The sequence below is a fragment of the Neomonachus schauinslandi genome, chromosome 7, assembly GCF_002201575.2.
Source record: "Neomonachus schauinslandi chromosome 7, ASM220157v2, whole genome shotgun sequence".
In the NCBI taxonomy this organism is placed as follows: domain Eukaryota; kingdom Metazoa; phylum Chordata; class Mammalia; order Carnivora; family Phocidae; genus Neomonachus; species Neomonachus schauinslandi.
This window is the reverse complement of record NC_058409.1, coordinates 108,672,557-108,687,394: the sequence shown is the minus strand read 5'-3', so window position 1 is coordinate 108,687,394 and position 14,838 is coordinate 108,672,557. Positions and strand designations below refer to the sequence as shown.

The following is a 14,838-nucleotide window of genomic DNA, read 5'->3' as shown; positions in this document are numbered from 1 at the left end:
AGGCATTCCCAACTCCATGTTACTGAAAGGGACAGTGCGGGACAGAGAGGGTAAGTGACCTGTCCATCGTCATACAGCAAAAAACCCCCAAAAGTCACTACTAGAACCAAGGACCATTCTATTCCAAGGCCTGGCCTGGCCTAGGAAGGAATCTGACTTCACTCCCACGACGCAGGGAGGGTTGGGAGGCAGGTGAGGATGATGCTTCGAGCATGGGATTTAGAGCATGACAGGCTGAGGTCTGAATCCCAACTCTTCCACCTACTAGAGGTAGGACTGCTGCCGACCTGCCCACATCCATGTCCCAGTGGTATCCCCAGCCATGAAATTTGCATTGCCCACCCACATTTTCCAATTTCCTTCCTCTTCCTCGTGCCTTCCCACACCTTCCTGACCTTGCTCACCACCCTGAAAGGTAAGCCCGGAGTCAGCCCCCAACGGCACCCTCAGAGGTGCCTGTGGTACCCCTGGCTTCCCAGGAAGAACGGGGGCAGGTGGGGGGGCACACCTGCCGTCCGCAGCCCCCCTCCTAGCTGGCCTCACCTGTAGGATGGAGGTGCGCTGCTCATTCTTGTGCACTTTGGAGGCCAGCCGGTTGAATTCGAGGGCCATGCGGCCCAGGTGCGTGAAGAGCTGGGTGCGGTCCGGCTCCTCGGCGCACACGCTCAGTGTGGTCTCCAGGCGCTGCAGATGCAGCATCAGGTTGCTGTCCTCGTGGGGCGGGGCGTCGAACGCCTGGCGGGAGGGAAGGCACACCGACCACTCATCACTGGCCATTCTCCCTTGGCTTCCCCGTGCCTCATGACTCAGTTTCCCCTCTAAGCCTCGCTCAGCCCAGGGAAATTCTCTAGTTACACAGGTTCCCTGTCTGGGGCTGACTCATGGGGCAGGACCTGGGACTCCCAGGCCACAGGCTGGCTTACCAGCAGCAGGCCACCTTCCTCCCACACTCTGGGCCTCACTGAGTGCCTGTGGGTAAACCACTCATCCACCAGGCCTCTAAATCCTCCTCTACTAAATGTACACACACTCCTCCCTTCCCTTCTACCTCATAGGGTTCTTATGAGGGTGAATGACATGTGAAAGATGCAAGCCCAGGAAAGGGGTGTCACTCTATAAACAGCACTGCTTCTTCGGTTCCGGGACCCTTGAGCAGGGAGCCATGCAGAGACCAAAACTGTCTGACTTTTATGTCTACAGGTGTGTCTTCTAGGGAACGGTCCAAGCATTTACCAACTCATCAGAGAACCCCAGAGTCAAAACGGGTCAGGAACCATTGCTTTAGAGGGTTCAAAGAGTCCCAATCTAGTAAAGTATATAAGAAATGAAGCAAACTGTGGGAGTCCAATCTCAATAATCAGTCTCTCTCTCTCTCTTTAGCCACCTCTCCTCTGTCTAGAACATTCTTACCAAAGACAATGGTGCCCTAGTTATGCCAACACCATGCCCAAGGATCCTCACTGGCACCTTACAGCTCACCGCATCGAGCCCCGCTCCCCTGACGGGTATCTGAGTCCGCACCTTCCCCTGCCTGAGCCTCTACACACCAGGCCCCGTGCCTCCTCAGTCTTCATTCCCGCAGTGTCCCCTCTGCCCATCCTTCCCAGCCCTGCCCACGTTTCAGCTCCTCTAGCAGCCTCCCCGAAACATTTATGGAAGTCACAGACGTCAGTGCCATGGGGAGCCTCAGGGCTCAGGCTGAGAAACCACAGTACGGGCAGAAGGAACTTGCCCGAAGTTGCCCAGTGATTCAGCGGCAGAGCCAGGACTGGAATGCAGGCTTCTGACTCTTGATCCAGTTCAGTGCCCTGCCACACTGAGCTCCCTTGTCTCTGTGCTCCGCGGCCTGGAAATGCCCTACGGCCACAATGTGGTGTTCAGTGAATGCCTCCGTAGTATTGTTAGCACCTTATCCTAACAGGAGGGAAAGCTGCTGCTTCAACTGGGCATTCACTCCCCCACTGCCTCTTCCCACAAAGGATCTGAGGTGGTGAATGCTGCTCTATTTAAGGCTCATGAACTGCTTCATGCCTACGATTTCTCCCACCGGCCTGCAAGCTCCCAAGGGGCAGGGAGGCCGTCTTGCCTCTGCTTGGCACAGACTAGGCACATGGTGGGCTAAGAAGGAACTTATTAACAAGATGGTTAACTACTGGTCCAAGTGAGAGAGTGAAATACTCTCTGAGCCAGGGCGGGGTGGGGGAGTGTCTTTCCTCCTCAACCAGCATCTCAGAACCTTCAGGGATAGAGCAGGAGAACCCTTCTGATACTCAGACCTACCTGATACGGCGAGGAGCCGCTTGTCACTGAGGGCATGCTAGTGTAAGCCGGATGACCACTTGATGGGGACCTTGCACGGGGGGGGAGGGGAAACTAACAGATACAACATGCCACCAGTGAACTAAGGAGCAACATCTGCCCCCTAGTTCTTGGTGGGAGGAGGAAACAGAGACCACGGGGAAGAGTCAGGCCACTTACTGCCTTATAACCACCACCAAAAAATCTCAAAGTGGACACGGAGGGAGAAGGAGGAGAGGACAGCACTTTAAGACTTTTCAAGAATGTTCTAGACCAGGGGGCGCCTGGGTGGCTCAGTTGGTTCAGCTCAGGTCATGATCCTGGAGTCCCGGGATCGAGTCCCGCATCGGGCTCCCTGCTTGGCGGGGAATCTGCTTCATCCTCTGACCCTCCCCCTGCCATGCTCTCTCTCTCAAATAGATAAATAAAAATCTTTATTAAAAAAAAAAAAAAGGATGTTCTAGACCTTTTGCACGGTTCTCCACTAAGTCTGCCATTTTAAGAGACAGCAGAGGGGGACACAGTTGGAATAAAGGCAGCAAGTAGGGTAGGTAAGGAAAGAGGATGCTGGATAGACACCTCCAGAGCTGAAGGAGTGTGTGTGTGTGTGTGTGTGCATAAATGCCCTGAAGGGGGTGCCTGGGAGGAACAGAGAGCCTGCACAAAAGGGTAAATCACCTGCCTTAAGCTGTTCTGGGTTTCTCTGGCCCTTTCTACTCAAGCCAGGCTAGGAGCCCACAGGCCCAAAAGCTGAGTCATAGTGTGTGGAGGTGCCCAGCACAACGCCGAGACCAGCAGGGCTGGCAATGTGCCCAGACTTTCTCAATGGTCCGGTGCCTGGATGGCCCCAGTAGGGGAAGTCACCAGCCAGGAATTTGCATATGTGACCGAGAAGCACCCCCTGCCCTGGCCCCTTATGTATCCCCAAGTGACTCCAGAGTGCCCAAGGGATCCGAGTGGATCCTGTGCCTCTCCACCAGGGCCAGGTGACTGAAACAGAGAGGAGACGTGGGATGAGCCGGGGACCCGCCATCTACTCACCATGGTGTTTCTGGGGTGGCCGCCGCTCGCTGGCGAAGAAGTCTGCTCCTCGGCGGGGACCACTTCAAATTCAGAGGAGGTGCCCTGTACAGAAAGGGAGTTAGGAACTGCCTGAGAGGAAAACACCTCGCCCCTCCTCCGGGGCCTCGTGACAGAGCAGCAATTCATCCGGGCAGCCCCTCCACGTGGAGGCTGAGCTCACGGGGCAACTCCATATCACTTCCTGTGAGACCACAGAGCAGGATTCCCGCACCCCACTGTGTGATCTGAGGTCACTTTCCTCTCCGCGGCCAGTTCCCTCATCTGTAGAACAGGGATATTGGACTAGTGACCTTGAACCGCTAGCACTTTACAGCTGTATTCTCTTTTAAGGACCTTGCACTTTTTAAATGTTTTCACAAATTCCATTGTTTCTCAGAGCAACCTACAGAGAGGTCAGAGGGCTATGTCCCCTTCGGACAGATGCGGAAACCGAGGGCATGTCGTTAGTTCATGCAAAAGCAGGCAACACAGAGAGCAGTTAATATGGCCACCACAAGGTAGTCCCGTGCCAGCCTTGCCAACCCAGTGCCAGAGATCCCAGAGGAGTGGACCAATCCGCAATGAGTCCTAAGGGTACACCAACAAATTTGGAGAGACCTCCAGGGTTCACCCAAAAGCAGGGTGGTCAAGGACTTCCAGACGATTCACACCTCTCAGCCATACCAAGTGGAATGCACTGGTTGTGCAACCAACGGATAGGCCACTGATTCCCCTCAACCCGGAACTGGCTCTGGGATTGCTATTAAACCTGGTCTCCAAGGACTATCCCAGCCTTCCCTCGTCCCAGGAATGGGCAGACACATAGAAGGATCTCTGCACTCAGCTTTGGCTGAGCCTCCCGGCCACCAAGAGCCCAGCTCTGGATCTCAGCCCTGCCCGAGAAAGTCTCCCTTTCACCTCCACTTCCCAGTGGTCTGTGCGACCTCACGACAAAACTCTCTTCCCTCTCTGGACCTCATCTGTAGGATGAAGACCCTACACAATATGGCCACTAGGGTCCCTTCCAGTCCTAGGATACCAAGAAGAAATTCTCAAGGCAAATCTGGAGAAGACACTTTCTGAACCCCCTTGGAGGATGAGAGTTCCAGGTCACATCTATCCATTCTCCCAGCACTGTGCACAGTCAACACAGGGTTGGCATTACACAACTCAGCAGATGGGAGGAACGCCTTGTGCATCCCGGGGTCTTCCTGGTAAGTGTTAACTATGACCTTCGTTTGAAAACAGGGAAACCGAGGCCCCAGGGAGACAGAGATCAACTTGTCCAGTATCACCTAGCAAGTCAAAACACAAGTTTTTTGACCTCAACCCTCTCTCTCCAAGTTCTCGTATCTGCCAATGGGCCCTTGAGGTCCAGACAACTTTCAGCCACGACTCCAAATGGAACTTACGCTGGATGGAGGTTTTTGGACCGGCTCTGGTTTGTCGCTGGGGTGTGCAGGGTCAGCTGGCGGTGCTGGGCCACCTGTATCCTTTCCTGGAAAATTGAGAACACATGGATAAGCAGCAGGAAAAGGGGGGAAAGCCCACATACCACGCCCTCGAGGACAGCCTGGGCCAGAAGAGTTCTCTCCCTACATGAGTCTTGGAAAATGGGAGGTGGTCCCACCAGGGACCGGTAGCCTAGGAAAATGACTGAAATGATGAGACAGAGCCTGGGCAGACAGACCATCTTCTTTGGAGTTGCTGGGAAAATCCCAAGGTGGCCACTGCTCCTCGCTACCCTGGACCTGCCTTGGTGATGACAAGGGGGACACTTTACGATTAACAAAGTATTTTTATATTTATCATCTCAGCCAGTTCTTGGGTCAGCTCGGTATCTCCATTTTCAAGTAAGAAAATGGGAGGCAGGGAAAGGTCACCAACCAGCGCACAGTCACACGGCCAGCCACGGCAAAACCAGGGCTCAGACTCGGCCCTCCCTCTGACCTCCTGGAGCTGCTGGAGGGTGGCTGCACCTCTCCCTCGGGGGGTGGGCCCGGCGCCAAGCTGGGACTCTGCAATCACTGCTGAGTGGACCAGTGAAGGCTGGAAGCGCCCACTGACTGCAGCACAGTGGACTCTGGTCTCATCACTTTCCTCCACTTGTCCATTCAGCAAATGTAACCACCAGCCAGCGGAAGGCCGGCACACCGGCCTGGGCAAAGACTGGAGGAGGGCTGCAGCAGAAGGCATCTGAGCCTCATGTGTGGGGACCTTTTCTTTCCTTGTCCCCAACCTTGCCCTGTACTCAGAGACACGCTGAGGAATGCACGGTGACCCCACTCGGGACTGCAAGCCTTCCTCATAGCCAATGCTTTCCTTTAATAGGTAGTATGCGTACCTTACACCTGAAATACACTGCAGCAGGCTAATAGGAAATCCAGATTCTTCCACGGGCCTCAGCTCCCCCATGGTAAAATGCAAAAAGGGGGGCCAGCCCAGAGAGCTTTCAACCCATGTGCCAACTCTGAGTGACCCAAAGTAGCTGCCTGGAACTCTATGCCTGGCACATAGTAGCTGCTCATTAAAGATCTGCTGAATAAATATGCTGCTACAGATACTGAGGCCACATCCTGGGTGCAGGGGATTGTGATCCATCACTAATGTCTGCCAGGGCCTCAGGAGTGCTGAGTCACCAGCCATTTTTGGACAGAATTATTCTGAGGTCCCTTCCATGTCTGACCTTCTGAGGGATGCTGTAGACAAAACATGACTAGGAGGAGGGTCTGTGGCCTCAGGATCAATGGAGGAGAAGTGGGTTTCCAAATGAGGAGGGAGACCACTGTTCAGCGTCTAGAGAGCTAGGAGTCTGGGGAAAGGCAGAGGTCCACCTAGGCCCCCCTCATACCTGTGAGCTCAGCCAGCTGGTCGAAGGAGGCCAAAGAGGGAGATGGTGGTGGGAGCAGCTCGCTGTCCTTGACCAGCTCCTCTGCCTTCTGCCGCAATCTGGATGCTTCCATCTGGGACTCTTCCAAAAGCTCCCCTGGGGAACGACGGGGAGCAAAGGAGTTACTTAGCTCAGTGCACCCGTTCTCCTGGCCCCACACCCATAAGCCTGCTTCCGTGTGGCTCCTGATGCTGCGGGCCCTGGGCTGTGCCCCCACCGTTGCCCCGTGGGCTGAGTGCAACACACATCATTCCAGCCCCCAAGCAGAGATGGGCCAGGGAAAGAAGGGGCCCCGCAATCAGGGAAAATGGAGTAGAGGGGAACCGAGGACAAACTCCTGGCCTCCAGGCACTGTCCTCCTGCCCCACTCCTGCCATACCTGGCCAGGGACTCTACAGAAAGCCAGGGGCTCTCCAAGACCAGCCATCATGGCCCCTGGGGGCTACCCACAGCCTACACCCCCGAGTCAGGGGCTGCCTGAAGGGAGGAGACATTTGGTAATACCACCACCCCTCTGGGCCTCAGTTTTCCTTCTACAAGTGGAGAATGGGAAACTCCATTCCTCCTTCTCTAATCTGCCATTCCAAGCAGAGATCTGCCAAGCAAGGAGTAAGCAGTTGGAAAATCAGGGACCTATGCTCACCCCCAAAGCCTAAGGCCAGAGAAGGTGGCAGCAAAGCAAAGGAAGAGTTTTAGGGGTGTGGAGAGCAGAGAGACTCCTCTGGACAGGGTATCAGTGAATCCTGCACATGGAGGACGAGATGGCATCCGGGCTGGTTCAGTCATGGGGAGGTAAGTGGACCTGCTCCAGGCAACGGGGACAGCTCGAGCAAAAGCCAGGAAAAAAGAAACCAAGGGACTTATCCCCGCTTTGCTTCAAGCCAAGCTCAGCTCCCTGCTCCAACACATGGGGACTGTGCCCTTGTTGTCCTGGTGAGGCCAGCTCTCCCATTGCTGGTGCTTCCAGAAGACGAGACCATTCTGTTTCCACGAGCACAAAACGGCCATTCCAGCCCCTCCTCCCTCCCCCACCCCACGCCTCCTTCTAGGTCCCTCGGGTATCCTGAGTCCTGCCATCCTGGTGCTGGGGTGCTGAGAATCGGGGCTGGGGATGCTGCCAACATGCTACGGAAGAGCACAAAGACAGAGCTGCGAGGCAGGAGCCAACGCCGGGCCAGGCGGGGCAGAGGGACGACTCGGGTGGAGGCAGATGCCAGCTAGCATGGCAGGCTGTGGGGAGGAGGCTTGCAGGGAGAGCGCAGGCTCTGTTTTACCTAACATCTTTATCCCTTGCATTTTTTCCTTCAGTCGGGAATTCTCCTCCACTAGGCGCTCAAAAGCCGCAGAAGCCTCTCCCAGAGGTACGCTGCCCCCAGGGTCGTAGATCCGGTATGGTCCTCTCCCTTCCATGAGGGCGGCTCAACCCCTGCCGTGGCGCCCACCTGGCTGTAAGGACAACAGCAGTAGATGAGGGGGCTGGCCAGGCCATTGGCGCACCCTAGTCCATCCGTGCCCCCGGAAGGCGTTCCCCATCACCCAGAAGAGAACACGGCGCTTGAGGCTGCTCTGGCCACAGGATGGCGGAGCGGCACGGTCACCTCCTTTGAGCTGGACACTGCGTCTCTATTAAGAGACAACCCCAGAGAGGCAGCAGTTCCTTTCAGCAGCCTCACTGCACTGCTGGTTCATTCGGAACAGCAATCTGCTTGAGCTGCCAGTGGGGTACAAGAAAGAGCAACGGACTTGGGAGTCAAACAACCTGAGTTCATGTCCTATCGGTGGGGTCCAGAAGGATGGGGACCCTACATCGCCACAGCCCCAGTGACCAGCTCGGTATAGCTAGAAAGTGAGTGCCCAGTGAACGCTTAGGGAATTAATCAATGGTCTCGCCATTAATTCACTGCGGGACCGCGGGCAGTCCCTTCCCCGCTCTGAGGGGAAATGAAAGTCTTACACTGAATCAGCGATCTTTAGAGTAACACGCCTGGGCCCTAAGGGATAAGCAAGTCAATCCAATCCCAAGTTTCATTTATAGGTACATTCTCTTCTCTAGAAGAAAGAAGAAGAAGAAAAAACCCTGACTAATATTTAATATACTAATTGACACTGTCACCCTCGTCCTTCAGTCCCATTTCACGTACGGTCTGTCCCTTCCAGTTCTAATGAACAGATGAATTTTCCATCCAACCACTATCTACTCATGCAGCCAGGGTTTTGCATCAATCCGTTCAATTTCGTCTGCTTTATTTCGTTTGACACCGCCGTGCAAAGTGACTTCAGAATCCTAGTTCTGTAACTTAGTAGAGAAACATCCTTCTTCCATTCATCCAGCAGTTATTTATTGAGCATCTACTCTGCACTAGGTACCAGTCCGGGTGCTGCGAAATGATCAGCTAATAATACAGACAAAAAGCCCTCATGGAGCTCACCTTCTAGTGGCCAAGGAAGGGCCAAGGAAGAGAGGAAGATAAACAGATTTTTAGGGGTGATTAAAACATCTATGGACAGGGCGCCTGGGTGGCTCAGATGGTTAAGCGTCTGCCTTCGGCTCAGGTCAAGATCCCAGGGTCCTGGGATTGAGTCCCACATCGGGCTCCCGGCTCAGCGGGGAGCCTGCTTCTCCCTCTGACCCTTGCCCCTCTCATGCTGTTTCTCTCTCACTCGCTCTCTAAAAAATAAAATCTTTAAAAAAAAAAAAAAACATCTATGGACAAAAGTTAAGCAGGGAAGTATGACGCAGGGACTTTAAGTGGAGCTGTCAGGAAAGGCCTTGCAGAGAAGGAGGCATTTTAGCAAAGACCCGAAGGGGTTGAGGGAACTAGCCATCTGAGGGAAGAATATTCTAGGCAGAGAGAAGAGTTAAGTGCAAAGGTCCCGAGGCTGAAAAACTGATCCAGCTTCCAGCCCTGCAAAGAGCTGGCCAACGAGAAAGAGCTCCAAAGGGCTCCACTGGGGGCCTCAGAAGGACTTGGGGCCCCAAAACCTCCCTCCCAAGTTCACCACCCCTAGGGCAAAGACTGTTTCAGTCAGGAATCCACAAAGCCCCTCTGAGCACCCACACAGGGCTCACTGAAAGAAAAGAGTGAAGAAGGACTAATAATGTCAGCCCCATTCATTAACTGGGACTAATCATGACAGGCCCCCTTGCCAGGCACCGCACTCACCGTTTTGGGGGCATTATCTCCGTTAAGCCATTCAACAACCCTAAGATACAGGCCTTATCCTCGCTGTGTGAGGGAGGCTCTGTGAGGTGACATAATGCAGCCAGGATTACGTGGCCGGCACTAGAGAGTCAAGATGCAAATCTGGTTCTCCCTCAGAAAGCGAGTTAAATTAACCACCCCCCTCCCCCCCAGCTACACTGGCTCCACATCCCCAACAGGACTCAGGCCCCAGCGAGGTCCAGCCTGGGGGGTAATACCTGCCCAGCCATCAGGTACCCTCTGGGCTGTTTCCCTTACCTTGCGGCACAGGAAGTAACAAGGATTTTGCCCCGAGGGTCCATATTAGTGCGGAATGACGTGGGCCAGAAAGAAAAACAGAGTTCTCGTGAGTGGGACCCCTCCCCCAAAGACTGAGAAGCAGAAGATGAAAACACACTTCGAGAGGCACCCACGCCCGGCTGGGCCCCACAGAAGCAAAGGACAGCTGCCCACACGCCCAACACGAAAGTCATCACTTAGTGTAGGGGGGGCTTGTTTTCAACTTGAGAAGGTCAAAGTTACACAGCAGAGCAGTTCAAGCACCCAAGTGTTCAATGAAGTATGAGACGGGATAAGGCACTTAGCACGTTGACTGGCATATAGCAAGGTGCTCAGAATGTTAGTAGACATGGGGGGCGGGGAGTCCTTCCCCTGTGCTCCCCACTCCTCCTCAGGTGCCTCTCCAGCAAAACCCTTATGGCCCAGGATGTAGTGCAAGTGACTGGTGTAAGCACCTGCGCATTTGATGGAGAAGGTCCTGGAGGGGGGAGCGTGCTCTGCTCATCTGCCCCCAGCACAGGTCTGGTGCTTGGAAGGTGAGCCGTGACTGAGAACTGAACGGGGTTCCCAAACGGGCAGACAGAGGGCTGGAGGAGGCTTGTAGCCACTTTTGGTGATAAGCGGTCCCATGTATCCTGGATCCTGCTCACCCCTCTACACTCGCCCTGAACAGAACTCACAGCTGACATTACGTATGATGTGGGTATGTTTTTCACTCCACATCTGGCTTGCCCAGTAGACCAGGAGCTCCCCGAGAGCAGGGCCAGGTCCACCTTGTCCGCCAGTGTATGTTCCGGGTGGCCCAGAACAGAGCTTCAGTAAGCCTCTAATCAGAGAGACTGAAGGACCAAAGGAGCCTGTGACCTGGCTCTGTCACAAGAGGCCATGTGAAAGCATCCCCAGAGCCCGGCTGTGACCCACCAACCAGTGGTACTCTGGACAACCATATACTTCTGGAACCAGGGCTAGCACAACCGTGCTCCCTCAGAGATGCCCAGACATACGGCCAAGCGACAGAGCAGGATGTGGGCTACAGGAATCGAAACCCCATCTCCGTGTCCTCCAAATTGTGTGATGCTCAGGTTCTCCTTCAGCATTGGGAAGCTGACATGGAAGGGGGGTCAGGGAAGCCAAGGAAGGAGCAAGCAGGGCTACTCCCCCGGATTCCGGCCTTGCAGGCGGAGCTGGGGGCAGGGCACGGGAACAGGATGGCAGGCAGTAGGCCAACAGAACCCACACAAAGCAGCCTGATGTGAGAAAACCCTCTCTGGAGCTCAGGGGGAGCCACCCCGGGGAGGGCCTGGGCTTCCGGAGGGAAGAAACACAAATAGAGAAACGGGGAATTTCCACGTCCTGCTGACCTCATGCCCAGATGGTCAGGGACAGTTCCAGGATGACTTCTGGGCAGACAGGAACTCTCCTCCTGTCAGTGTAGTTTCTAGAACGTTTCCTGAAAAGGGGAATCATTCCCAGGATGACAGAGCTGGAAGGGAATCTCCAAGAGCAACAGGATGACCATTAGCAGGCATCCAGAGGCCCTCTGAGGGAGGGGCTGCGTCGCTCCCCTGCCTCCTGGGCGGATGGCTGGCCTCTGCTCGTCACAGACGGCACAGTGTGTGTGGAGGGGGGAGGAGGTGCGGACCCCAGCCCCTACACGGGGCAGTACCGGAGGTCAGTGCCCAGGCATCCTGGGCATCAGCTCACCTGACTCTCCCTCACGGTGTAAGGGCAATGAGTCAGGGCCCAGAACATGAAGACCAAGGTCACCCAACAAGTCAAGATGGAGCTGGGACTAGAAGGTCCTTGCTCTCTCTCTAGTCTGCCCACTGCCCTCGCACTCCGTTTCAGCTCCTGCACTGAAGAGCTTTGGCCCAGCAGAGACTGTCTTGTGATCAGCCACATTCTGGTGCCGGGAGGGGGGCTCCCAGGCCCTCCAAAGGAGATGAGTTTGCATAGCCTGTAACATCTGCAAAATACCTAGTATTTTCCCAAGCTTTGTTTTCCCATCTGATTGTCATAACAGTCTTGGGAAGAAGGCAGGGCTGGTGTCCGTTTGACAGATGAGGAAATTGAGGCCCACTTGGGAACGTTAATAAGCTCAAACTAAGGCCGCCGGGCACTGGCCGCACACTGGGGGTAAATGAAGTTCTCCCCGCCCCAGAGGGAAAAGTCCAAGCAGATCTCTGGTACCGGGAGCCAGGAGGTCCCAAGAAGTCCCAGGAGGTCGCCAACGGCCACCTCCCCAGGCAGAGGCAGGAGCTGCCCGGGATGCCAGTGGGAGAGGCTAACAGAGGGCTGAAGGGAAGTGGTCTCTAGGACAGAGAGTCAAAAGGTGCTAGATCTACTCTGCTGCCTTTCATGGCCATGGGCAAGCCTGTGCACTCTCTGCACGTCAGTTCCCTCGTGTGCAAAGGGAGGAACCTGGACTAGAGAAACCAGGTGATGGTGTCGAGCTGGCCTAAGGATCCACAGAGACCCAAGCCTCGGGAGCCAGCAGCAAGGCAAGGAAAGAGAGGGGATCTGACATACTCAGGATGGTACAGCCATGGAGTCCGGAAGAAAGGGTCCCGACGTGATGCGGGGTGTGGGGTGAAGCAGGTGAGGCACGCAGCACAACACTGAAAGGGGTTCTGGGGGGCAGGAGCCCTGCTCCTGGGCTGCAGCTGGGGGCCTCACCAGTGTCTGCCCCTCCCTCATCCCAGCCCTGTCTGCCCCTGTCCCCTGCTGGAGGCTGCATGCCTTTTCTGAGCCTCCACTGCGTATGCTGCAAAACAGGGATAAGGAGGGTGCCTGGGTGGCTCAGTCGTTAAGCATCTGCCTTTGGCTCAGGTCATGAGCCCAGAGTCCTGGGATCGAGCCCCGCATCGGGCTCCCTGCTTGGCAGGAAGCCTGCTTCTCCCTCTCCCACTCCCCCTGCTTGTGTTCCCTCTCTCACTGTCTCTCTCTCTGTCAAATAAATAAATAAATAATCTTATATGAAAAAAAACACAGGGTAAGGAGAGAACCTACCTGTTGTCAGATTAATGAAATTAAATGCAACAATATGTGTACGGTGGGAAGGGAGTTCTCACTTTCTACTTCGTACTTCCCGATTACTTGATTTACTCAACAAGAAACACATTCATTTTATAATAATAAAATTTCCAAAGTAATAATGATTTGTGTATAGCACCTAGTTAAATGCCTAGCACGCAATGGGTTCTCAGTAAAAGGCTGGGGCAGCCCCACAACTCTGCCCCACTGATTTAGGGCCAAGTCTCCCCCACTCCCATCTACTCCCCCTTTTAATGGAGTTTTTAGGTTCCTCTGCTGGCTCAGTAAGCTAGGTTGTGACACCCACTTAATTTCTGGTAACTGCAAAAAGCCATTAAGCAGGGACACTGGTCCGACCACAGCCAGTGAAGATGCGGCTCCCAAAAGCCAATGGACCGAGAAACCACACTCTTGAAAGAAAGGTGAGCATCTGAGCCTCCTTTTCCTCAACTGTAGGTGGGAATATCCTGCAATATCCCCCAGGGATGACAAGAAGTCATGAAAGCACCTTGCAAACTAAAGCGAAAATCTCTCCATATTCTTACTTCATGATGATCTCTGCCCCCCCACCCCCACCCCAGCCCCATTCACCATCAGGGGAACTACGGACCCAGGGTCATCCATCAAAGAGCCCACCTTGGCATCCTTGCCACGAGCCCAGGGCTTACTCGGTCTTTACAACAATTCAGTAATAAAGAGGCTGCAGGTATGTCATGTAATACAAGGAACTGAGCCCAGAAGCTGTGGGATCTAGGCAAGGACCGCCAGAGCAAACATCTGCCCCTCACTGGGCCTCAGTATCCCAAAAGGAGGGGTTTGTATTTGCAACACTAGCAATAACATAAGGGATCGACTAGACAACCTTTAAGGCCCCTTCTAGTTCTGACATTCTGGAACCTGCAATTTATTATCACCCCTTTCTATAACCTTCTGACCTTGAGAAGGCTGCTCTCCTCAGCTCCAATTCCTCCTAATGCCCAGGTGGATTTCGCTGAACCAAGAGGCCTCCTACAAGTGCTATCCGGTGCCTTCACCTCCCCCAAGGGCAGTCGGAAACCCACAGATGATGTCTGCAGCCCTTCGCCGGGTGCTCCCCCCGCTCCCTAGCATGCACCCTGGCTCCAGCCCCGCTTGAGGACTATGTCCCTCACGCACAGCATGCATCTTCTCTGTGTCCTCCTTCCTTCCCTCCCCTGCGCGGACTCACCCTCCGAGGGAGGCCCACTGCCTCCACTCGACCTACAACACCCAGGCTCCATAACACAGCCTGGGGACAAGGGGGTGGACCAGAGCCATGAGCCAGCTGGAACCACTGGGAAAGAAGGACAAGGAGCCTCTGCTGAGGGCTGGGAGAGAGGCCGGCAGTCAAGGGCCACCAGAGGCCCAGCGCTGGGCTGCATCATGAGGCACATGGCCTCATTTTCTTCTCACTGCATAAAGAGGAAAATTATCCCTGTTTTCCAGCAAGGAAACCTCCTCCCAGCTAGATAGTGGTATCTCTATTTTTCAGATAAGGAAGCGGACTCAGAGAGGTGAAGTCACTTGCCTAAGAACACACAGCTGGCGAGCGGCAGAACAAATAATTTGGGCTCAACGTGCCAGGCTCCAGTATTGCTCCCCCCCGCCCCCGCCCCTCTGCTCCCTGCACGGCCTGAGAGACAACAGGCTGAAGCTCAGTGGGAGGAAACCAGTCCTGCCACCTGGCTATCTGGAACAGACTCCCAGGTTCGCAGCCCCTGCCTCTACATATCTCTAACTTTGTGTACAGTCGGGTCCCAGTCTGCCCCTGATCACCTGCAGTCACCGGGGCTTAGAATCTCAGGCTGCAAGGAAGCTCAGGGGAAATGCAGCCCTGTGCTTCTCCAGTCCCCCGGGGAGCCAAGGGACTCCGGATGACCATCTTTGGTGACCCAACTTCCTCCCTAAGGGCCTTCCCCTGGGGAGCCAACACTGGCTTTAGTCAGACAACTCCCAGCTCTCCTTCCACCAGCCCTCACTCTGCCCTCTGGGGTTCTGCAATTAGGAGTCTGGAATCAGTTCAGCCCTGAAGACACGTGGAACCTGCAGCATTCT

General features: G+C 54.8%; 1 protein-coding gene across 5 annotated transcripts in view; it reads right to left on the bottom strand.

Annotated features, from left to right (window-relative positions):
• TNIP1 (TNFAIP3 interacting protein 1) overlaps positions 1-14,838 on the bottom strand; it is a 49,386-nt gene that overhangs the window by 21,323 nt on the left and 13,225 nt on the right. For 4 of the 5 annotated variants that reach the window (XM_021700968.2, XM_021700960.2, XM_021700976.2 and 1 more), the window contains exons 2-6: positions 7,525-7,696; positions 6,212-6,346; positions 4,773-4,858; positions 3,340-3,423; positions 544-735 (exon numbers count right to left, since the gene is read on the bottom strand). In XM_021700968.2, coding sequence (XP_021556643.2) covers positions 544-735; positions 3,340-3,423; positions 4,773-4,858; positions 6,212-6,346; positions 7,525-7,660 — 633 coding nt within the window. In that variant the 5' untranslated portion in view covers positions 7,661-7,696. The remainder of the gene's footprint in view (positions 1-543; positions 736-3,339; positions 3,424-4,772; positions 4,859-6,211; positions 6,347-7,524; positions 7,697-14,838) is intronic. The other variant, XM_021700987.2, reaches the window with a different exon arrangement.